At 42.9% G+C, this 23,450-nt stretch overlaps 1 protein-coding gene across 6 annotated transcripts in view; it reads right to left on the reverse strand.

The window, feature by feature from the left end:
- Positions 1-23,450, reverse strand: part of DNM3 (dynamin 3) — a 304,267-nt gene that overhangs the window by 11,280 nt on the left and 269,537 nt on the right. For 4 of the 6 annotated variants that reach the window (XM_084637835.1, XM_084637834.1, XM_084637825.1 and 1 more), the window contains 3 exons: positions 18,739-18,903; positions 12,641-12,867; positions 11,081-11,317 (listed from right to left, as the gene is read on the reverse strand). In XM_084637835.1, the coding sequence (XP_084493961.1) occupies positions 11,081-11,317; positions 12,641-12,867; positions 18,739-18,903 (629 nt within the window). Of the gene's footprint in view, positions 1-11,080; positions 11,318-12,640; positions 12,868-18,738; positions 18,904-23,450 lie in introns of those variants that run through there. The other 2 variants (XM_084637827.1, XM_084637838.1) reach the window with 2 other exon arrangements.

Here is a 23,450-nt window from a genome sequence, read left to right on the forward strand (position 1 = left end):
ACCAGGCAGGTGTCATTCGGCAGCGGGGTGGCCTCCCCCTGCAGCCCGGCAGTCATCGCCTTGCTTGCGGCCCCCGCTAAGGGTCTCTGCTCTGCCCCGCCAGGACCCCAGCCTTCCTTACACCATATCGATGTAAGTCGAACCCAGCCAAGCCAGTCTGTATAGCTGCTCTGAGAGAGGGCTGGAGTGCGGTCTGAGCACAAGAACTCCTGAGTTCTAAATCCATTGCTAGCAGTGATGCCATTAACGCCCAGTGAGCAAGTCACAACCTCTCTGACTGGTTTCAGAGTAACAGCTGTGTTAGTCTGTCTTTGCAAAAAGAAAAGGAGGACTTGTGGCACCTTAGAGACTAACCAATTTATTTGAGCATAAGCTTTCGTGAGCTACAGCTCACTTCATCTCTGACTGCTTCCCTACCTCACAGGGGGGACTTTTGGGAAAAATGGGCCCAATTCTGCTTCTACTGAACCTAATGTGAGTTTTGCCAATGACCTCACTGGAAGCTGGCCTCCTGGCACTAAAAGTGCTTTGAAGATAAAAAGCATGAGTGTTAGTATTATTTGAACTGGGACTCAATATTTGAAGCACGTTTATGCTTGAAAAGCTTTGTTTTGTTTTAAGTGTAGCTTGTATTTCAATACACTGCCCTGTGGAGAAATGAGAATCTTAATCCCTAACACACAACACAAATGGGGCAGACTCCAATTGATATCCTAGTGGAAATCAACAAGCTAAAATAAAATCCCTAAACAGCAATTTCTTCATGGTGTATTTTTCTAATAGAAGAATACTACTCGGCTAGCTTCAGTGTTAGTTTGTTAGCTCAGATTACAAAATTGGTAGTTTTGTAAAGACCAACTTGTAAGGCTCTGCATTTGTGCTGGATTACATTAAACTGTTCCTTTGTTGAAGTACATCATGTTGCATTGCTTAGTGCTTACTGAAAACACCAACTAATGTGTGTACAATTTACAAACGAGAGAATTCATACAGCTTCTTCATAGTAAATGTGAAAGATAAGACCAGCAATGTATTTCAGCACAAACTTGAACGATACAGTACGTTGAATCCAAATATCATACTTCCAAATTCTTGTGTTCAAATTTACATTTAGACTAGGTTGGTCAGAAACTAGCTGGCACAGTAAGATAGAGAGGCCTGAGTTTCAATTTGGTTTCGGTTTCAGTGAAATTAGTTTGGTTGTCTTGTTCTACATCCCGTTTATATACACTAAAGCGCTACGTAGCCTTATTCCTTCCACGACTGTCCTACAATGCAGTGCTCCACCCTAGAGAAGTCCCTCTGGTTCCACAAGCCACTGAACATAGCAGTTATGCGAGGCAACTCCTAGTCTAGCAGCCTCCCAGAGGCAGGGAACCTGAATGCTGGCATCTGTAGCTTTTGTTCCTGATGCCAGCATGCACTATAGAGAGAGGACCAGATGCTCATCTGGTGTAAATTGCCCTAGCTCTATTGACTGCGGTGGAGCTACAAAGATTTACACCAGTTGAAGAGGGAGGGAGCGAAAAGGGCAGGCCTGGAAGCTGCTGATCACTAGACTTGGAAGGATTAGATTTTTAATCAGGAAAAGTTGGTAAATGTTGATTTCCCCAGACACACACAAACCAAAGAAAAATTATTTCCTTCAATAACAACAGAAATTTACAGATGGGCAAAGTAAGGAAAATGCTGCTTGAGAACTTCAGAGTTTGAGTTAAGGAAACTCAGTTGAGTTATTTTGTACATGTCGACATGGGATGCTGACATTTCTGTTTTGATGGTTTTAACATTTTGAATCTCAGCACCTACTGTCAGTGAATAATTACCCTCTGACCCCACACATAATTTCCCACAACTGTGAAAATTTACATAGATAAAAATGCTTAAAAATAAATATCAATATAATCCATCAACATGATAAAAAAAAAACAATCTAATTCTGCTAAGCCTACCTATCACTCACCCAGATTTCCTTGGCCAGGGGCATAGCGAGTGTAGGCCCACTTTTTGGCTTTCAGTAGGTTTTCACCTTCTTAGTTTGAAGGAATCTGGACTGCTAGCACAGGAGGACAGGCCTGCAACACAGGCCTTCTTTCCTCTTCCCTCACTTTAGGCCTGGAGCTTACAATGGAAGGAATTTCAGCAATCGGTTACACTGGTGTAACGGAGCAGAGAGCCAGGTCCTGGATTATTCCTGATAAATACAGCTGGCTGAGCCCATAGGATCATCTTTCTTAAGGCCACCTTCTTATTTCAGTCGGACTAAATCAGCTGAAAAATAAAGTTCTGAGGAAACAATGGGTTTCAGCCTGTAAAAATCCCTGGTTTTTTAGTGTGAAGTGTGAGCAAAGGTTACACAAATGTTCCCTTAAAACTACAGTGATCTATAGACTACAACCAGCAGCAGGGGGAGCTGTAATCTTCTGAACTCATTCAGATCAAAAGAAAATTAGAGAAAAACAAACCCAAACGATCTGTGTGCTGTGCTAGCTGCCATGTCAATGAGTAAATATGTGACTAAGCCCAATTAAATGTTTAGTCTGAAGCCAAGAGATGATATTGGTAGAGACAGCAGAGCCCACAGTTTTTCTGCTTTCATCAGACTCTCTCATATTCTGGGACCGGATTCACTGCGTTAGCTGTTCACAGGGTCCAAAAGGTTGATTTCTGGGCAGATTCAGAATCAGACAGTCCTTTTAGATAAAAATGTCATTTCTACAGTGATTCCTATTTAGCTGTTGCTTCAAATCTTTTCACTGAAGTTTCAACTTTTGGGGCAGACCCCCAGAACCTGGCCCCCTTTAGCTAATGGCCTGCTGGGTCCATTTTCTGAAAGGGAAATGCTGTATTTGTAAAAGTTATTGCTAAAGGAGCAGGGGAGCATACGTTCCTAGGATTGAGTAAACGAGTCTGCAGAAAGAATCAGAACTTCTAACTAGCATACATTAAGCAGAACATAAAGAATTTACCAATGAAATCCTATTTAATAACTCCCTGATGTTTCTGGAGTGACTCCTCCTTTGAAGATTTCAGTGGGGTTTTATACGAGGGCTTAACTTCTACTTCCACCCAAAAATTAAAAAATAAAAAAGGTTTATTTTATTTTTAATCTAAAGAGCACACAGTATTTTTTTTCAGTTTTAAGAGAGCTCCGAATAGCTTTAGCTAGACAAATGCAGAGCAAAAGTCACTAAATAAAGCAAGTCTAGACTTAAAACTCGATCAGAACCATATGGGAACTCTTCAAGCATCTGCCTTTTCAGAACTGCTATCATTCTAGAGACATAGTCCACAAAATATGCTTTCAGTGAAGCATAGCTGTAATTACAGTGGGAGGCCCTGCTTTAAGATCATCGCTGGACTAAGAAGAAAAGCCAGGATAGTTCTAAATAAAAGGCTTTTATTTCCACTTACATCTTACATTCACGTCTGTCCATGACCATCACAGAGCACTTACAAAAGTGGATGTATTTTACAATACATTCCTGTTGGTCTGGAGGTGTAAACAGCTTTTTATTTACTTTTTTCTATAAAATTGGCAAGTGTTCATTATATTCCCGGCCTCTTGGACTCAGACTACACTGTGATTGGAAACTGTGTTCACACCTTTTTAGAAAGAAAATATTGAAACAGTTCTTCAGCCAGGTTTCACTGGTAATGTGGATTCAAGTCTCTTTGTGGACCAGGCTTATTTTAGACTGTAAAGTGGAAAGAGGTTAGACAGATTTTTTTTCTTTAGGTGGGGAACAAAAGTCACTTCTTCTATAAGTCACTATATTCAATCTTAGGGGGAACTGAAACCCATTTTCCCAGGCTTGTCCTAATTGAAAGACAGTCCTAGCATCCTTGCCTGTTTTACTGAAAAGAAGATTTTCTCCCTGTTTAATAAAACCCTGGGATGTCTCCACAGCCAGAGATTCCTCTCCTGTTTTCCCAGCTCACACATCAGCATCTCCACTTCTCAGATGCTCCCTCCTGGCCCCTGCCAAAGCTGCAGAAAGGAACAACAGCAACAGTGGTGGTTCTGGGCCTGCAGTTCAGAAGCAAGAGGACCTCTGGGGGGAGGAGGTCAGCAGGGAAGAGAGAAGAGACTTGGGACTGGGGAAAAAGAATACAAGAGACCAGAAAAGATGGAAAGAGGATGATGAAGGATGATGCAGATGAAAGGAGCAAGGAATAGGGCAGGACTTGAAGCCCAGGGGCAGAAGAAGAACAAGAAGAGGAGAGCAGAGACAATGGAGGGAGTGAAAATCACCACAAAATGATGAGGGAAGGAGAATGTAATCGGCACACAGATGGATAAACACATTTAGGGCTAGTCTGTCCCTAGTTCCAATAGGATCGCCCAAGTCAGTAAGGATTCCCCACTGCCTTGCATAGTCATGTGAGGCTGGTTTGGCTGGAGCCAGGCATGTGCTGCCTGGATTGAGCATGTGAGTACAGAGAGGGCTAATGAGATCTTCAGAACCTCTGCTGCAAGGAATGAATACAATTCCCAATTCTCACTCCTAGCTGTCTCCCCACTACAGCCACTAAGATGATCATCAATGCCGTAGTTAATGCTGACATAGTGTTTAAAGCCAGAAGGGACCATCAGATCATCTGGTCCGACCTACTGCATAATACAGGCCATTACATTTCTCCCAAAAAGCCCTACATTGAGCCCAATAACTTAAATCATACTAATGCCTTTCAGTCCTCAGGAGGACTCAGGAGCTGTTGTGTGCCACAGGCAGAGAACAGGAGAGACCGAGGTGCCACCTATGCTTGAAGCCCCTGCAATGGCAGGAAATTAATTAGGTGAGACATTGAATTGTTTAAGTCATTTTAATTGACACTCGTATGAGATTAATAGGGGACAGAAGGTTTCACATTGTGTCAGGCTGTCTGCAGACTCAGGAAGGCAACACTGCATTGGTTTCGTTCGATTCACCTTCAGAAGGTTTTCTTCATGACCATGAAGGCTAGAAACGTACTATCATTAAAAAATGAAATCTGAGATTCTGCACAATGTGAATGTGACATGTTGGTCACACATACACAGCTAGTGGACTGGATCCAGCCACGGGCCCTATGTTGGACACCCCTTCTCTAGGCACAGGGTCTTCATGACAAACGTTATGCTATTAATTAAATACAGAAGACAAAACACACCTTTGGCTTCCCATCTGCATTCCTGGCAAACGGTATTCACTATTGTTTGCCTTCACTTTCCTTTTTAAAGCCGAGAGTTGCTAAAAATAAAAACCACTTCCTTTTACTAATCAGTACATTTTTAAAAAAGCTAATGAGGCAAAAAATCTCTTGCTGAAAATGTACATCATTAAGCAAATTAATCATCCTCCCAGCTATTGTCAGCTAACAGGACCACAGGAGGTCACAGCAGTGTTTGAGGGCAACTATCCAATTAGTACCCTTAGCCTCTTGCTTATCCCCAGATTTGTCCCTCTGTATGTTTCTCCTCTGTCTCCTTTCTCCTCTCTTCATACCATTTCTCTCCATTCTCTCTCCCCAAATGCCTCCCTCCACTCTCTCACCAGGCCTGTCTACACTAGGGGAATTTTCTAACCAGTTTTGAAACTGGTTCAGCTAAACTGATTTTCAAGCCAATTAGAGCAATGGTGTAGAGTAGACCCAGTTTCTGGCAGCCTGCCCTGCTTTTACTGAATCACAAGAGGGCCTTGCAACTGGTTCATTAAAATGGGTCTACACTATGCCTCTTACTGGTTTTGCAGAACCAGATTTAAAATCAGTTAAAAAAGTCCCCCAGTATAGACAGACCCATATGCCCTCTCCCCTATTCACACGCTCTCTCTCTTTCTCTCATACACACACACACACACACACACAGAAAAGGAAGGAAAATATGGGAGCAGATGAATGTACGGGGTGGGAGGCTGTGTAGGAGCAGAGGGGGAATGTGAAGGGAGCAGCAAACTGGGTGGGCGGAAAGGAAGATGGCAAGGGGCTGGCAGATTGTTGGCATGGGAGTGGGGATGGAGAAGCAAAAAATGACAGTTCTTCTGCCCAGAGAGTTACGAGACGGTAAGTGGAGTTCCTTCTCTGAGCACCCAGCAGTGAGGACTGCATTACTGTGAGGGCATCTGAGCTTGAAATTTGAACTGGAAATGATAAATCAATTGGGAGGAGGCTCAAACCCCTAAAGGCTCAAATCAGAAATCAGACAGGGAATAATGTACGCACATGTTTTAAAATCTCATGGTTTTTGAATACTTGGGACTGGTGGTACTGGAGTTATGCGGGAGTATGGAGTGTATGAATACACAGTTACAGGGGTTTGGCATGGGGCTGCTATAAACAGTGTATATGATTTTGATGTGGAAGCAAAGCTGAAATCAGTCATGCTTTAGCTTCTTTTTTCCCCCTTTAAAACCCAGGAAATTACCATTTTAAAAATCCTTCCATTAACACAATGTTCAAGTTAACTTGTCCCAGGCACATATGGGGTATATTCTGGATTGCTGATTATGCTTTTAAATAGAATCTTAACTTACAATACCTGTTCCTGCAAGAGCACCTTGCACTCCGTGCCTTGTGCATTCAGGCTGAGTCTGATTTAGAACATCAGCTCTTTGAGCACACACCGAAAAGTGCTCAGCTAAAAATAACAGCCATTTTATTATTATTTTATATTTCAGCCAAAAAGTCCAGTAAAAGAACATTCATAAGGTTGAAAGTGCCCACCAGTTAGGAAATGCCAGAATGAAGGTTATCTATCCAATTCAGCCCCTTTGTACATAGGCATTACGCTACAGATTTTAATCGTATGATCACATTCTATTTTTTCCGCAGGACCCTGGCCTCTGTCGGTGCACAGGATAAAACTTGCCAAAAAACTGCAGCCTTAGGCAGAGACCCTCAGCATGGAAAATTTCAGCCTGAATGGTTAGTGTTTGAAAAAGTCAAAAACAACTGAAAACAGAGAGTCTTACAATGGGAAGTGTCGGACAACCTGAACTATTGGTGGTGTTACCAGTTCTGCCTAGAACTGCAGTAGCACTCAGAGGCCCCAATCAGAGATAGGGACCCCATTGTACTAGGTGCTGCACGAATATGGAGTAAAGATCTAGAGCTAGATTTTTAAAGGAGTGAGGCACCTCACTCCTGTTGACTTCTAGGTGAATGATGAGACACAACAGGTGATGTTGTAACCATAGGCGTGGACTTTTCGTTTTGCTGGTGGGTGCCCCACACCGGCTCCGGCCCTCCCCCAAGGTCCTGCCCCCAATTCTCCTCTTCCCCTCCCTGCTCTGCCCCCTCCCCCGAGACCCATTTCCCTGAGCGCCTCCCACCCGCCGCTCCCTCCTTTCTGCCTCCTCCTGCCTTGAGGGGCAGAGAGCAGCGAGTGGCAGGGCAGTCCCACTGAACAGTTGATCAGCAGCCCAGCAGATTGATTCAATTCTTCATTGATATCATCCCATTCTAAGACCCTACCCCTGCAAACCCATCATGCCCAGAACTGCTGTTGAGTGCTCTGGCAGCTCCATGACTACAGGCCTGAGCGTGAAAGCTGAGCAGGAACAGGATGCCATCCATTCTATAAAGCTTATCTGGGCTTTGTACCTGTCAGTGGACATAACATCTCACTCTAGGATTTGTGTGCAATCAGGTCCTGAGCTTCCACAATGTTTGGAGGTAGCGCAGATCCCAGTGGCAAGTGCATGATGGCCTTTGAGCCTTCACTGAGTGGAAGCTCTCTGCTCCCTCCCCCAGCTGCAGTAACACTACAGAGCACGAAAAATGGGAAGGGGCAGAGAGCATAATCACGGGCGCACATGCTGATTCCAGAGGGCTCTGTTACCAGGAAAAACACATTTCCAATTCCTTCTCTTTCTTCATGGCAAAGCTGAGATACCCACTCAGTGAAAAAGCTACAACTTAAAGTAACGGCATTAAGACTCGAGTTAGTGTTCAATAAAGATCAGTATCTCTAAACCAGGAAACAAACACACATTCTGGAACTTTATAGTGGCGTTCGTGCAAGCTTACAGTCATCTTATTGAAGCAAGTGCACATCTGCATTTTCTTTTAAAATATCGCTGCAGCCTTTTAAGAGAACAGAGAGGGGAATAATCTGATTTCTGGCAGCAGGGGATATTTTGCAAATCAGAGATACTTTGGCATCAAGCTGCTAACAAAGGCTGGGGCCTTTACTCACAAGCTTTGCTGCTGGGAGAGATCCACCCATCTCAAGTGGGATTAATTAAAACAGGCATGCATCATGCAAATAGTTTCTGTTGCCTCACAGAAATACTCAGGACACAACCCAAACCAGCTTGAGAATCAGAGAGAAATAAGGAAGAAAATTGTTTCCCCTCTTCCCTGCCCCTTTCCTTTCTCCATATGTTAAATGAGGAGCAATAAAAAAAACTGCAGAGAGCTCATGGTTTCTGTAAGATTGCAGCTGCTTTGATTAAACGCTAATAACATGGAATAAAATTAGATTTTTTTTTAAAAGGCAGGGGTCATATCTTGCTAATGAGGTGGCAAATTCTCCAGTCAAAACGTATGCATGGCCATACACTGAACAGCATGGTTTGAATCTTTCCTTTCAAAACAGTTTTGGTTATTGCTTTTTTAATCTGAAAGCTCAGCAGGAAAGAGTAAAATGCTCATGTTGTCTTGTTGTGTTACAAGTTTCTGCTCCTGACTAATGGGGGTGAGTGAGGAGAGGGGAGGCTTCTTTGGAAAGTCAAGAAGAAGTTAAAAAATGTCTCTTTCCTCTCAGGAAGCTAAGCCACTTTCCTGGATATGATGGATCCTAACACTTTCAGGAATCACTGGAGAAAACGGTGGTAAAGCAGACAGACTAGATATATAAAGAAGTAAAAGAGAAAGCTCAAGTGTCAACAAGAACTCTTCCTCAAGTCTTTCCCCACCTCCCCCTTTAGTATCTGAGACCCCTTTTCTGAGTCAATTTACTACAATCCTGCTCAGGCTTTTATTAAAAACAGACCATGCGGAGCAGAAATTCCAAGTCTAAAACTGCACTTTTAATAGGCATAGGAGTCAGACACATTGTCCCTCTCAGGTGACTTCCCCCTCCAGCCCCTTCTCAGAAATTTCCTCTCGTTGAGTTTAGTCAGCAGGATAAACTTGACGTTTCAGCACAAATGTGAACTCTTCCACTACATTCTTAAGCGTATGTATGTGTTTTTACACCTAAGGGGTTCGCAGCTCGAGCTACAGAGAACCATGACTCAGTCCAGAAGAAGTACTGCAGATTACATTTAACACAAATGCTATGAAGTCTTCCATACGGACAGTTAAGGTATTTTAACCACACTGACCTCTTTCACCAGCATTTGTTTCCTATGCCAGCAAATGCATCCATAAATGGACAGGCTATTGAAATGAGGCCTAATCAAGCTTCTTCTGTGAGGCAGGGGCTCCACCCAGTCTCCCAGTTTAGCAGTCAAAACATTATTTCACCCATCTTAGGAAAGCAGAGTCCATGCAAATCACAGCAAGGCAAAAAAAGAGAAGGTATGCTCATTCATAAGGACAGGCAAGCTAACAGTTGCTGGGCACCTATGGTTCCCCCCAGTAGCACAACTGACAAAATACTGGATTTTGACTCTGCACCTGGTGTGTACATATACCTCTCTGATGACACAATGGAGACCCTGGCAAAGGAGCCCTGGCATCAGTTTGAAACTCTCCAAACTGGGGAATTCACATAGACTTTTTGGCCTATGGCTTAACACCCAGGGAAGCATTTTTGTATTTCTTCTCAGTGGTCTAATATTAACCAGTAACAAAACTACAGATGGGGGATATTCCTGTGTATATTGAAATGACACCAAGTGCAATTAATGTGTGGCCACTGACATTTTGCCCTTTAATGGTAAAAAACACAAAAATGTTTCCACTGTCTGATGGGCCTGATTTGTTTTTTCTTGGATAGAACAATTAAATTTGAAAGTATCCCATCCAGACAAACTATATTATTGACACCCATAACTCGGCTGACAGTTTCAAGTGGAAGCATTTCATTAGCTCCTAACCTCCAGTGAGGGAATTTTTCACTGTCAATCGCTATTTTAAAAAATGGAAAACTTGCAAAAGTACCTTTTACCTTTCTACTTGTAATCATCTTACGCTGTCCTTCATTTTTAATAAGATTCAAAAATGAGTCAGCCATCTCTTACAAGGGGGTCCATTCTGCTTCTACATCTCAGAGTTTCAGATATAACTGGAACCCCTTGATGGAATAACAATCTTTTATACTCAAGAATGATTAGGGATTACATGATGGCATTGTGAAATTGTAATATCTTAAAGGTGTAAAATTCAGATTAATAGTAAAAATGTTATAACAATGGCTTCCAATGTGTTTTCTCAAAATTACACATATCTAAAGCCATTTGAAAGTATTGATAAAAATGCTAAAAAATTAAAGGAAACTTGGAGTGAAGGCAAGTCTCCAGTCCCTTAATTTACCACGTTGTGCCATGTGACTATCTAAGCTACCTGCTGTAATGCTAAGTGCACTGTGGTCAGCTGTGGAGAGATTTTCAATCACAGCTCTAAATTGCCTTTGTATTTGTGAGTTAAAGTCAGATTTTTACCACTGTTCTTTAAGTGGCTGATTTTTTATGTCTCTCACTGAGATGAATCATCCTCCCCTCTGAAGACAGATGCATTTTGTGATCCAACCAGAATGGATAACGTGAGCCACTACACCTTCATGAGCAGAGATATGATTTTTGTGTGTAATCGAGTCTCTTCTTCTCTCTTTCACAGCTTTTAGCTGTACCAAACACCATGAGCAGCTGTTCTGACTTCAGTCAGACAGTCGAGCATTTCTTTGGACCAATTCACTGCACACTGGTCTTTAATCTTGGGTGAAAAGTTTCTAATTTCTGAGAAATAAGCTTTGTGATACGAATGGATTTGTCAAACCCTGCCTTTGTCTCTCTGCACTGAAAGCACTGTATTGCTTTGTTAATTTTAGATATAAGAAATTGTGTTTCAATTTTCTACCCAATATAAAATATGTCTGTTATTCTATAAGATGAGAACCATACCCAGCATCAAGATTTATTCAATGTCTTACCTTGGAACACTGGGAGGAGCCCGCGTTGGCCGAGATGGAACCTGAGGTGGCGTCCCAAGGCCTTCACTGTTGTTAGGAAATGGAGGTAATGGTCCTGGACGGAATGGGACCGGTGGAGCCCCAGACAGAGGGCCTGGTGATGGGACTGCTGGAGCAGGTCCTCGGCCAGATAAAGGTCTGGTTGGGGGATTATTTAATGTAGGTCTTCTCTGAGTTGAAGGACTTGGAGGGGGTGATCTAATGAACAATCAATCCGAGATTAATGAAAACTACATGGTCTTCAAAAATGGAAGCCAAATACTTTCTGAAACCTGTAACAATCTTGTGAACATTTTCCTCTCTCTCATATTGTCTTGGTCCTGAAGGCAGCCCAGTATCTCACAGAGCTAGTATCGTATATTCTTGCAATGACAACTCTCTCATTTTCCTTTGTTCTGGATGGTACCTTCCATGCTCCCATCCATTCCAAAGAATTGCTCAGAGATGCTTCCAAGTCTCAAAAGAAATGTCTACCTTTCCCCCCCATTTCTACTAAACAAAGATGACATGTACATGCAACCCTTCACTATCACACCATCCCTAGAAAGCAGGCATTATTAAGGTCACAATCAGGTGTGCAATCACAAAGATAAATATAATGCGTTTAGTATTGTCAGTATTCTAACACCAATTTGTTAGGCGGATTTAATAAGAAGGTCACTCTCTTTTTAAGGAAGCCACGGGTAAGGAACACTGAAATCTTACAGTGGCTTGAAAGAACCAAAAAGTGGACACAAAAATTGACTTAGGTTTCACAGAGAGGTGGGGTTGCCTGAGCTTGGGAAGAAAAGAGTTAAAAACCCTTAAAGAAATTGAGATGCTATAGGGTGGGAGCATAAGTGATTATATTATTTGAGCCATAGCAACCAAATGGGATGTTATCAACTGAGCCACAAACAAAGTACTCTACATGGTATTCTCAAAGGCAGAAAAGAGGTTACAAGCACCTTTCTTGACACATATACCTCTTCCATTTATCCACGTAATATGAACATTGGAAGAATTAGTAAAAAACTTGGACTAGATACAGGCTGGATATCTTTTGGTGCAGGAGACAGATACTACAGTAGCTCCATGGAAGATAATTCTAGATGATGAATCCCAAAGCTGCTTGACATATCCAAAAAAAGGATTGCCACGTCCAACAGATTCATATACCAGAACCCTCTCCCCAAGAGTTTTATAAGCACCCTTTTCTCCATGTCCCTTCTAGAACAAAATAGGACAGGAAATATCTGGAATGAAGGCTGGTGGCTTAACTGGTAGAACCTTCCACTGGGCAAAGATGAATTCTGAGCATTCGGTTGTTTAAGTTCAGCTCTCATGGGAGGTTTTTAGGATTACCCGGTACAAGAATTCCACCTGCACACTCCCATCCCTCAACAAGAGTTTTTTGATTCTCTCAAGAATTTCATTTGAGAAATGGAGAAAAGCTTGCCAGAGAAGGTGGAGAGGTAGCGGTGTTGAAGATCTAGCTCTCTGTCTTAATTTCCACTGCAAAACTGATCTGAAGATCCTTACCTGCGGGATTGCTGTAGCCAGGAATCATCAACTGGAGGTGGGGCAGGGATAGATATAGTGCTAGTGCTAATATCTCCAATGATTGCCAGTGCTTCTTTTAGGGCTTGGTACAGGTGAAGCCCCTCATCTCGCCTCTGAGCCTGTTCTGCTGACTCCTCCATCAAGGTGTTTTGGTCCTCAGAGGAATACAAGTGAGCCAGGAGCTCTGCATTTATGAATTCTTTTACCTAGAAAATCAGACAAAAGAAGACCCCTGCTACCGGGCTGCAAATGGCAATAAGATATTGCATAAACACAGTTGAGGTCTTCAAAACAATGGACAAGGCACAATCAAGTTCATCTGCCACCACTGGAATGCTGGCACTTCAATGAGAATACACCAGATCTATAGAGAAGAAGAGAGATCAAGAGAAATTGTGCCAGACAGACAGCACTGGGAACTGAAGTCCACTATTCAACCACTTAAGCTTAGAAGCCAGGGTGGCATGCTACTCTACCAGATGAATTTTCTCACCTCTAGGGTTAATTCAGTGTAACTATTCAATTCTCGACCTCCCTGTATTGAACACCCACTATGGTGCCAGTTTTGAAAGTGGCCTTAGAAGTTCATGCTAGTCTCTGAGGAAGAGGGGAGGTCCCAGAACTATATACCTACTAGCTAAACCAATGGTCACATTCTGAGGCCACAGGGATGCTGGCCATCAGGAAGGGTAGCTGAGTTTGTGGGAAGGGAGGAAACTTTTAGAATTCTGCTTGATAAACCTGGTAAAGTGCTTTGAGGTACAGAGTAGAAAAATGCTTTTTGTAAGTATTGTTGTTAATATGTAAATCTCTGTAGGATCCTCCTGAACTGAGAATACCCCTCATATGCCACACCAAGATATGCTCATGGTGTAACACTGCACAATGCATTGTGGGGTTCTTCTGCCTTTCTTTCAGGCATATGGCCCTTAGACACCATCAGCGGCAAGTACTGATCTAAGCCTGTAAGGTGTCTCCTATATTTTTAACTCATTTCACACAGGCTATTGAACAGCTGTCAAGTCCTAAGAGCATTTTTGGTCCAATTCTGAACAGCTGACCTAAAGGTTAAAGGGCAGCCCATCACCAATCCCGTAAGCCATCTAGTTCCCCGGGAATGGAATTTTTAAGGCACTATAAAATGTCTTTCAGAATTATTTTCTTAATACTAATTTCACCTACTGCACATCAAGTCTTTCATCTCCGACAACTTAGTGGGACCCTGAATGCCCCCATATACACACGCATCTTATAAACTGAATATATAATCTAATTTAATATACTGATTCCTTGCTATGCCTGCCCTGATTATAGAAACCTGGGGCACATTAAGACAGATACAGATCTAGAGGTATTTAAATAATTCTGTGATAAATAGATTCAGAGACCAGTTGTTGATCTATTAAATCCTTGCATTGGAGGATTTTTTTTTAAAACTCTTCTGATCTATTTCTCATCTGTTTTTCACTCTGTAAAGATTATTTGAGCTTGAGACGCTAACAGTAACACATTCCTAAACATCTGATTTCATAAGTACAACCTCTGATTGCAGAGGAGTTTGCACTAGTTTAATTACATGGTTTTAAAAACTAATTATTTTTATACTGGGACAGTTTTTGTGTGTAGACAAGGCCTGAGAGCCAGTGGTTAAGTTGAACTGGTGTTCAGTGCCTTCCAACAGTGAAAAGTAGGGGGGCCTTCCAGAAAAAACAGGCACATGGTCACTGGAAGCTATTGTTGTTTCCCGTTCATGTTCAAGAGGAGATATATGAATTCTTACCAACGTCTGCAAATTTTTCCCATGAATCTCACGCTGTTTTTCAGCGGATGGTACTGATCAAATGCCAGAATACACTATTTTCCTTGCTATTGCCAGAAGCTCCACATTAAAAACAGATATCTTAGTTAAACAGCATCAAATTATACTTGATGAAATGAAAATTTAAATGGCATCACTTAAAAAAAATCCTTAAATTAGATTAAGGGCAGAGCTGATCGTAAAGGAATTGTTAAACCACAAATATCTGTTTGAACAACATCAGTCTGCAACTATTATCATGGTAGATCCCTGTCTACTGTTAGCACAGATCTCCAGGCATGCTCACTGATCCCCAGTGTAAGCTCAGCACTGGAGCTGTTATGTGGCTAGTCTACCTCCCCACCTGATGCATTTGATCGCAGACCAACTCTCCAAGGAGAAGATGGGCCCTCTGTACACGCAGCTTTCTCCAGGCTTGGGGGAACTGATACCTTAGCCCCTTCCAGGACAAACACAATATTACACAAACTGTTTAAGATATGTCCCCAAACAGGGCTCAAACCTGCAATGTTCAAAATCACCGTAAGCATCTTAATACCCCAGTACCCCAGATCCTGCCTCATTGGAGATCTTCTAGGGAGGGACAAGAATTCAGAGAGGCGTTCTGTATGTGGGTGAGAGATAGCACAAGGCAGCCCAGAGAGCAGCTTGAAGTGTTGCTCTCACAGCTGGCGCTAAAGGAGCATGCATGGAAATCTCAACTAGCAACAGGCAGGGCTACCGCTACCATGGGATCGAATAGGCAGACAGTCATTTCCATAACATTAAAAGACCTGTATTAAAGTTTAAATTGGAGTTAATCCATCAAGCCGAGCCTACCTTTTCCAAGATCACCCACTATTTGCAACTTCCAATACCTCAGCACCAGGAGGTACATTATTAGGGCTCTGCACAAAATTTGTATCTGCATCTGATCTGTGATCCGCAAAAATGGTCCGCAGATATAAAACGGATATCCGTGGATTTGCAGGGCCCTATGTATTAGTAACATGTCAGCTTTGAATTCTGACCTTGTGTTTCATTTAGGTGTGTTTGACTCTTTAATAATAACTTGATGAAGGTTTTTTGTGGTAAATTTTCTTTTCTTTTAAAGTAACCAACATTCACCCTAATTAGCAGCTGATTTGGAACGTAGCAATATACATTCAAGACAGACATATACAAGACATGCTGTAGGACAGCATCCATCTATTTTCTCTACAATAAATTTGAATCCAGTACTTCACACTGAATTGTAAGCATCACTTAAAGATCCCTCCAACTGGTGAGGAAGTTCTACAGATATTCAGTGGATTGCGATTGCTATGGAAACCACTTCCTTGGGATCAATTTGTTTCTAGAGCTCTGCAGGCAGGACTCTGGGACACTATGTATTGAAAAGAATAATTAAAAGGGGTTTAATTTCATTTCTCTCTCAGTGGATGGTTTGGGAATTCTAAAGATCTCCAGACAATGAAAACTGCCGAAAAGGACTCAGCTTCCAATGCTGCTCCCCTACTTCCCATTTCTTTGCATGACATTTTGGCTTGCTAAGCAAAAAGTTATTCTTTTCTCTGTTTAACAGTGTCAATTTAAAAAAAAAGCAACATCTTCACGGTTTTTTCAATTTTTTTCAATTCGAGCCTCCTGGAAATAAATGCATTAACATTTAATTCTCAAGTGTTCACACTTTCTTTTGAAAAGCTTTCATTCTTTGGTATAATTTTAAGTTATAAGAGTGGACTCAGCGTTTCTGCTAGCACTGGTGCACTCAAACCCAGGGTGTGTACTCTGACTGACAGGTTAGTTTAGAACTAGACAGTGTCAAAAATGTGCTGTTTCTTTGTGCCACTGTCACCTGGCATGCTTTAATAATAAGACAGCCACAGAGTTTCAGTGTACAAGGCCTTACCGCACTGTACTTCTGAAGCAAAGCATTTCAACTTCTTAAACAATTCCATATGGGGTCGTGAGTGGCAGAAAATGTAATGTAAACTTTCCACAGGAACTGTTCACTAAATTCTGCACTTTCTGAAAGGGAGCTGGAGCAATATCCCTTTCAAAAGGCAACGGAGTTCCCCTTAAGTCTATAAAGCAAGGTCCCAGCTGTGCTCTGGAGGGAGCAGAGAGAATTGCTCCACATACACACTTCCTGAATTCTAGATTTGTGCTAATTTTGGAAAAATGTGGAAGTTCCATTTGTTTTCACACTCTTCTGCAAAGGCCTCAGTGAATCTTCCCTCCCAGGATTCTAACATAATTCAAAGATTGGCCTCATTAGCCCAAGAGCAGTTAAGAGAAGCCTAGTTGGTCTTCCCCACTGTGTGAAGATCTTGTTCATTCCGTACCAACTAGTGGACTGCATTCAAGCTGCTATGCCAGCCATCCAGATCTCAGGTGCAATGTAATTCCCACAAACCTCCCATATATCAGCCTTCCGAAAATAAAAGGTGGCTTTGTGAATTCTCATGTAAATGCTACATTTTAGACAGATTTCCTTTTTACTGTAGTCTATTTATTACAACTGATTTTTTGTTGACTTAACAGATCCTAAAGAAGGTCCTGTCAGTGACTGAAAGGAAGTGCTATTTCCCATAGTGATTTAATTCAAATATGGCAGTAGCGGTAGTAGTACAAAGAGTAGGACAGAATGGATCCCAGTCAGGACTCTATCAGGAAGCGAAGGACTTCTAGGTCCTCAAGCAGTAGGCTAGCAATGCTAATGCAAAGCTACTTTTAAATCAGATGATCTAGGGGGTAGACAGACACACACATTTCTTCTGATACTCTAAACCAGCAGTTCTCAAACTTATTTGATTGGGCCCCCCTTCTTTGTGTCTGTAGTCGTTTACTCCCCCACAAGTACATATACCGCCACCCAGCTCTGAAGGCAGAGCGGAGAACAGCAGCTGCTGGCCGAGCACCCAGCTCTGAAGGCAGAGCAGAGAACAGCAGCTGCTGGCCGAGCACCCAGCTCTGAAGGCAGAGCGGAGAACAGCAGCTGCTGGCCGAGCACCCAGCTCTGAAGGCAGAGCGGAGAACAGCAGCTGCTGGCCGAGCACCCAGCTCTGAAGGCAGAGCGGAGAACAGCAGCTGCTGGCCGAGCACCCAGCTCTGAAGGCAGAGCGGAGAACAGCAGCTGCTGGCCGAGCACCCAGCTCTGAAGGCAGAGCGGAGAACAGCAGCTGCTGGCCGAGCACCCAGCTCTGAAGGCAGAGCGGAGAACAGCAGCTGCTGGCCGAGCACCCAGCTCTGAAGGCAGAGCGGAGAACAGCAGCTGCTGGCCGAGCACCCAGCTCTGAAGGCAGAGCGGAGAACAGCAGCTGCTGGCCGAGCACCCAGCTCTGAAGGCAGAGCGGAGAACAGCAGCTGCTGGCCGAGCACCCAGCTCTGAAGGCAGAGCGGAGAACAGCAGCTGCTGGCCGAGCACCCAGCTCTGAAGGCAGAGCGGAGAACAGCAGCTGCTGGCCGAGCACCCAGCTCTGAAGGCAGAGCGGAGAACAGCAGCTGCTGGCCGAGCACCCAGCTCTGAAGGCAGAGCAGAGAACAGCAGCTGCTGGCCGAGCACCCAGCTCTGACGGCAGCGCCGTGGGCGCCAGCAGCAGCAGCACAGAAATAAGGTGTCAATGTGACAAGTGATATTCATCAATATGACTCCGCGCCCATTGCCACCTTACTTCTGTGCTGCAGCTGCCATCCTGGGGCTGATGGCCAGAGTCCCGCCTACTCCAGGTGAGGGATGGGGGGGGGGAAGAGAGCCCGAGCATAGGTGGCGGGGCTCTGGCTGACCCCTTCATGCAACAAGGACATTCACGGCCTTTGGTCATTTAAGGATTACAGGTCAGTGCAATACAGGTCTGCTGCACATCGTCAGCTGCCGTCTAGGTGGAGTTCCCAGCTTGCACTCTGTGGGAGGCATTACAAACACACCACTGAAGGACAAGTATGACTGGGTCTGGAATATGCTTTTAAACAATACTGTTGAGGCCAACTAGGACGAACTGAACTGAGCCTTACATTAAAAATACTATAATATTCTACAGTAACGACTATAAGAAACTGCAGAGCATTGGACTTTTTGCTGCAGAAGACTCCAGTGTTTTGTCTTAATAAGGGCAGAACTACTACTCATGTTTGCAATGTGTGATATTCTATATGCTCGTTGTCCTCTCTTCACCGTACAACAGTGCTCTCTATTTTAAAAATGAGTCAGTTCTTTAAGAGTTGAAGATAAAACCAAACATTTGAAAATGATTGAGAAAGCTAGGTTGTTACTTACATTGTTGATCATAAGGTGCATGATTGTTTTTGGTATCAGATCACGAATACACTTATTGATAATAGACATGTAGGAGTCCACAAGGTTGCGAATAGTCTCCACCTGCCTCTCCAGTTGAGGGTCCATGGAGAAATTGTCTGCTTGGCTGTTCTCATCGTTTTCCAACTACACAGAAGCAGAATGAAACATAAACCTCTTTCCATGCTATTTACTCATTCAAAGTTGGAACAAGAGGGCCAAGAAAGCTGTGCTTACAGATTGGTAATACAGCAACACATTCCTTTGATACCAGCGTGTTCGGAGCTTTAACCGTTAGGCATCAAGCTGGCTTACATTAGTGCGTAGCAGCAGGAAATCTGGATTCCTGGCAGTTAGGGGTTAATGGAAGATCCAACGTGAGTCCATTTTCAGAGGATATGTTACATGTTTCCACACAAACTCACATTTTTAGATCAAAGCTGGGTTCAAAACAGTAAAGAACCGAGGAGGTGAATGAAACCCTCAGAAATTCCCTCAGCTCATTGCAATACTTACTAACAGAGAGCGTAAGTACCAGATTCAACCTGCCAATTGTCTTGTGACTCACTCCTAAAGGCAGCACTACAAACTCTGATTTTGTAATCTCTGGTCCTCTGGGTAAATTCTAGCCTTGCTACTGAGAACTGACTCAGTTGTGACAAATTCAGAAACTCTGCCACAGACTTGTTAGATGAGGCGTAACACATCTAACAACAAATGACTTAGGGATGACAACTGGTTTCAGTACTTCAAGGCTTTGCACATAAGGCCTTTCTTCCGCTGGATTGGAATAGCTTGTTTGTATGTAAACAGTTGACCTGAAATAGCGGATCTGTGTTTACCACTGAAATTAACTAGAAGCTAATGGTATGCACTTCATTTCAGTTTGGACTGTTTAAAAACAAGAAAACTACTGTACATTGATCTTGTAGGCAAAAAATAAACTGCTTCCACAGGCTTAAATAAGCCAAAGGAACTGAATTTAAAGTGGAAAAGCATGGGGAATAATGTCTTTTTCCCCACCCCAAGAGAAAATATTTCTCTGCGGAAACTCAGAAAGAGAATTTAAGCTGTTCTGGTTTCAACAACAAAAACTAAAATCTTGTCCATTTGCAGCTGTAGCTATTGCACAAAAGAAAACAGAAGTTATATGATCAAGTGTGAATAACATACTATGAACAAAATCTAATTGAGGTAAGTAGCTATCTACCAGCCATACTTGTGAGCATCAGCAGCTACTACACTATTAATATTATGTTAAGATGAGATTTTCATGTAACTAGTGGCTTCAGGCGTTCAACTTGAGACAACCTAGGGGCCTGGTTTTCAGAGGGCAGATGCTCAGCACTTTGAGAATCTGAAAAATCACACTTCAAGGAATTCTAAGTGGGGCACCCCAGAACTGAGATGCTAAAAATCCCTAGTCATTTGGGAAAATCTTGGCCTTCAGTGCCTTTGCTATACAGCCTCCCACCTCCCTGCAAAACACAATTTCTGAAAATTCTGCAGCGGTGCCTAAGTCTTACACTGGGATGAATTTTATCCCAGTGGAGTATATTCACTAAATGAAAATACATTACAGTAAGAATCAAACACAAAAAGGTATTATATTCTTTATTAGTAGTATTATTTTAGAGCCAAGAGTCCCAGTCACAGACCAGAGCCCCATTACGCTAGATGCTGTCCAGACCTGGAACAAAAAGATTGTCAGCTCTTTGGGGCAGGGACTATCTAATCAGCAGAAGGTAAAACCCACACAAAGCAACAAGCCTTTCTTACTCCAAAACCAAGACATGCTCCCAACATGACCTCTTAACACAATGTGTCTGTTTTGGCCTATTTGGTACTAGAAGGTAAATCATTCAGAATAGCATTTCACATTTACTGCTTATAAACCATAGCTTGATGCAACCAATACCAAAAACCAACTGGGAGTAGCTTTAACTTCTTGTAGCTGAGCCAAGGAACAAGGTCTAATATACCATTTAAAAATTAAATACTCCTTGAGTTTCATTGCCCTTAATATGACAGATTATAACAGGTTAGACATTTTTAATTAGAGCAAAACCAATGGAGAAAACTACTAATCTAACGGCTTTAAAAATAATTAGCAAAGTTTCTAAAAATTTGGAGAGGGCGAATGGGACTCAAGCACTGTAACTGATGAAACCCAAGATGAAGTTCTGCTTTGGATTCTGTAACACCAGTAGAGACACTAACATGCAAACCTTAATCATTCTGCTAATGGACTACATATGGTGGAGAGTCACAGAATTCAGATAGAATATTTCTTTTTTTCTTTTCCTCCCTGGGTTTGGAAAGAAACAAGCAGTAATTTCCCCTTCTAAAATACCCAAGATAAATGGAAAAGCATACATCTATGGAATTTTTCTTTGAGCAAAGTAATTGCAGACATAAAATGCCGTTTTCCCAGTACCCCCAGATCTAGCTGGAATTTTCTATCACCTCCTCCATGCTCTCTATATAACGGAGTGTATGTCTATGTATTTTTTTCCCTGTTTAAATTACAGGATTGCAAAAAGATTCTTTGCTGGCTAAGCAACTAAGTGACAGATGTTTATCATTATCCTCATCAAGGGAATGTAAAATAAAAATAGTAATTTGTCTCTGATCTTGAAGGCGAAGGGTAACAGTCTGCAAACATTTAACCTTTTATGTGCAGGTTCAATGGTGATGTTTACAAAATGTGGATAATATTGCAGGAATCAATATCCTTTTTGAAAAGGTAACAGATTATACTTTATACTGCTGATCTATTTTTTTATATCAATTTTTGGTAAGTTTAAAGCAATTTTTAAAAAGGTTTCCACTAATAATATTCTCAACATTTTACTGTCTTTTTACTTTAAATTCATACTAAGATTATAATCTGTTTGGGGGCAGGGATCTTCTCTTTGTTCTGTGTTTGTACAACACCTAGCGCAGTGGGGTCCTGGTTTATGACTCAGGCTCCTGGGCACGAGTGCAATACAAATAGTAAATAATAATAATTATTTTTAAAAAGCTTTGAAAGTTATTAAGCTTTTCTCTTTCAACTGACTCAAACTGTCTCATGCCCAAATTAACCAATAAGAATTAGGCTGCTTGGTAAAACTAGATTTCATAACAAATCCAGAAGTTTGTTATACCACAGTCCGTTACATTTACATTTCATTGTTGTAAAACTGCAGACCATACCACTGAGCCACATTAAAATCCTAGAGTTATATTAATGCACAAACTCCTCAACTGAGGCATAGTGTAACACTGACTGACCCCGGGGGGCAGGATTGAATCTGGGACCTTGGGAGCTTAGTGCATGAGCTTCTACTGCATGACCTAAAAGCAAACTGGCTGTTAGCTAAGGCTGTAGAGAAGACTCATTTTATCTCTCTCTTTGGGTATGTCTACACTACGGAATAAGGTCAAATTTATAGAAGTCGGTTTTTTAGAAATCGGTTTTATATATTCGAGTGTGTGTGTCCCCACAGAAAATGCTTTAAGTGCATTAAGTGCATTAACTCGGCGGAGTGCTTCCACAGTACCGAGGCTAGAGTCGACTTCCGGAGCGTTGCACTGTGGATAGCTATCCCACAGTTCCCGCAGTCTCCGCTGCCCATTGGAATTCTGGGTTGAGATCCCAATGCCTGATGGGGCTAAAACATTGTCGCGGGTGGTTCTGGGTACATATCTTCAGGCCCCCCTTCCCTCCCTCCCTCCGTGAAAGCAAGGGCAGACAATCGTTTCGCGCCTTTTTTCCTGAGTTACCTGTGCAGACGCCATACCACAGCAAGCATGGAGCCCGCTCAGGTAACCGTCACCGTATGTCTCCTGGGTGCTGGCAGACGCGGTACGGCATTGCTACACAGTAGCAGCAACCCCTTGCCTTGTGGCAGCAGACGGTACAATACGACTGGTAGCCGTCATCGTCATGTCCAAGGTGCTCCTGGCCACGTCAGCTAGGAGCGCCTGGGCAGACATGGGCGCAGGGACTAAATTTGGAGTGACTTGACCAGGTCATTCTCTTTAGTCCTGCAGTCAGTCCTACTGAACTGTCTTATGGTGAGCAGGCAGGCGATACGGATTGCTAGCAGTCGTACTGTACCATCTTCTGCCGGGCAGGCAAGAGATGAGGATGGCTAGCAGTCGTACTGTACTATCTTCTGCCGAGCAGCCATGAGATGTGGATGGCATGCAGTCCTTCTGCACCGTCTGCTGCCAGCCAAAGATGTAAAAGATAGATGGAGTGGATCAAAACAAGAAATAGACCAGATTTGTTTTGTACTCATTTGCCTCCTCCCCTGTCTAGGGGACTCATTCCTCTAGGTCACACTGCAGTCACTCACAGAGAAGGTGCAGCGAGGTAAATCTAGCCATGTATCAATCAGAGGCCAGGCTAACCTCCTTGTTCCAATAAGAACAATAACTTAGGTGCACCATTTCTTATTGGAACCCTCCGTGAAGTCCTGCCTGAAATACTCCGTGATGTAAAGCCACTCCCTTTGTTGATTTTAGCTCCCTGAAGCCAACCCTGTAAGCCGTGTCCTCAGTCGCCCCTCTCTCCGTCAGAGCAACGGCAGACAATCGTTCCGCGCCTTTCTTCTGTGCGGACACCATACCAAGGCAAGCATGGAGGCTGCTCAGCTCACTTTGGCAATTAGGAGCACATTAAACACCACATGCATTATCCAGCA

This window comes from Lepidochelys olivacea (assembly GCF_965140295.1).
Source record: "Lepidochelys olivacea isolate rLepOli2 genome assembly, chromosome: 8".
Taxonomy (NCBI): domain Eukaryota; kingdom Metazoa; phylum Chordata; order Testudines; family Cheloniidae; genus Lepidochelys; species Lepidochelys olivacea.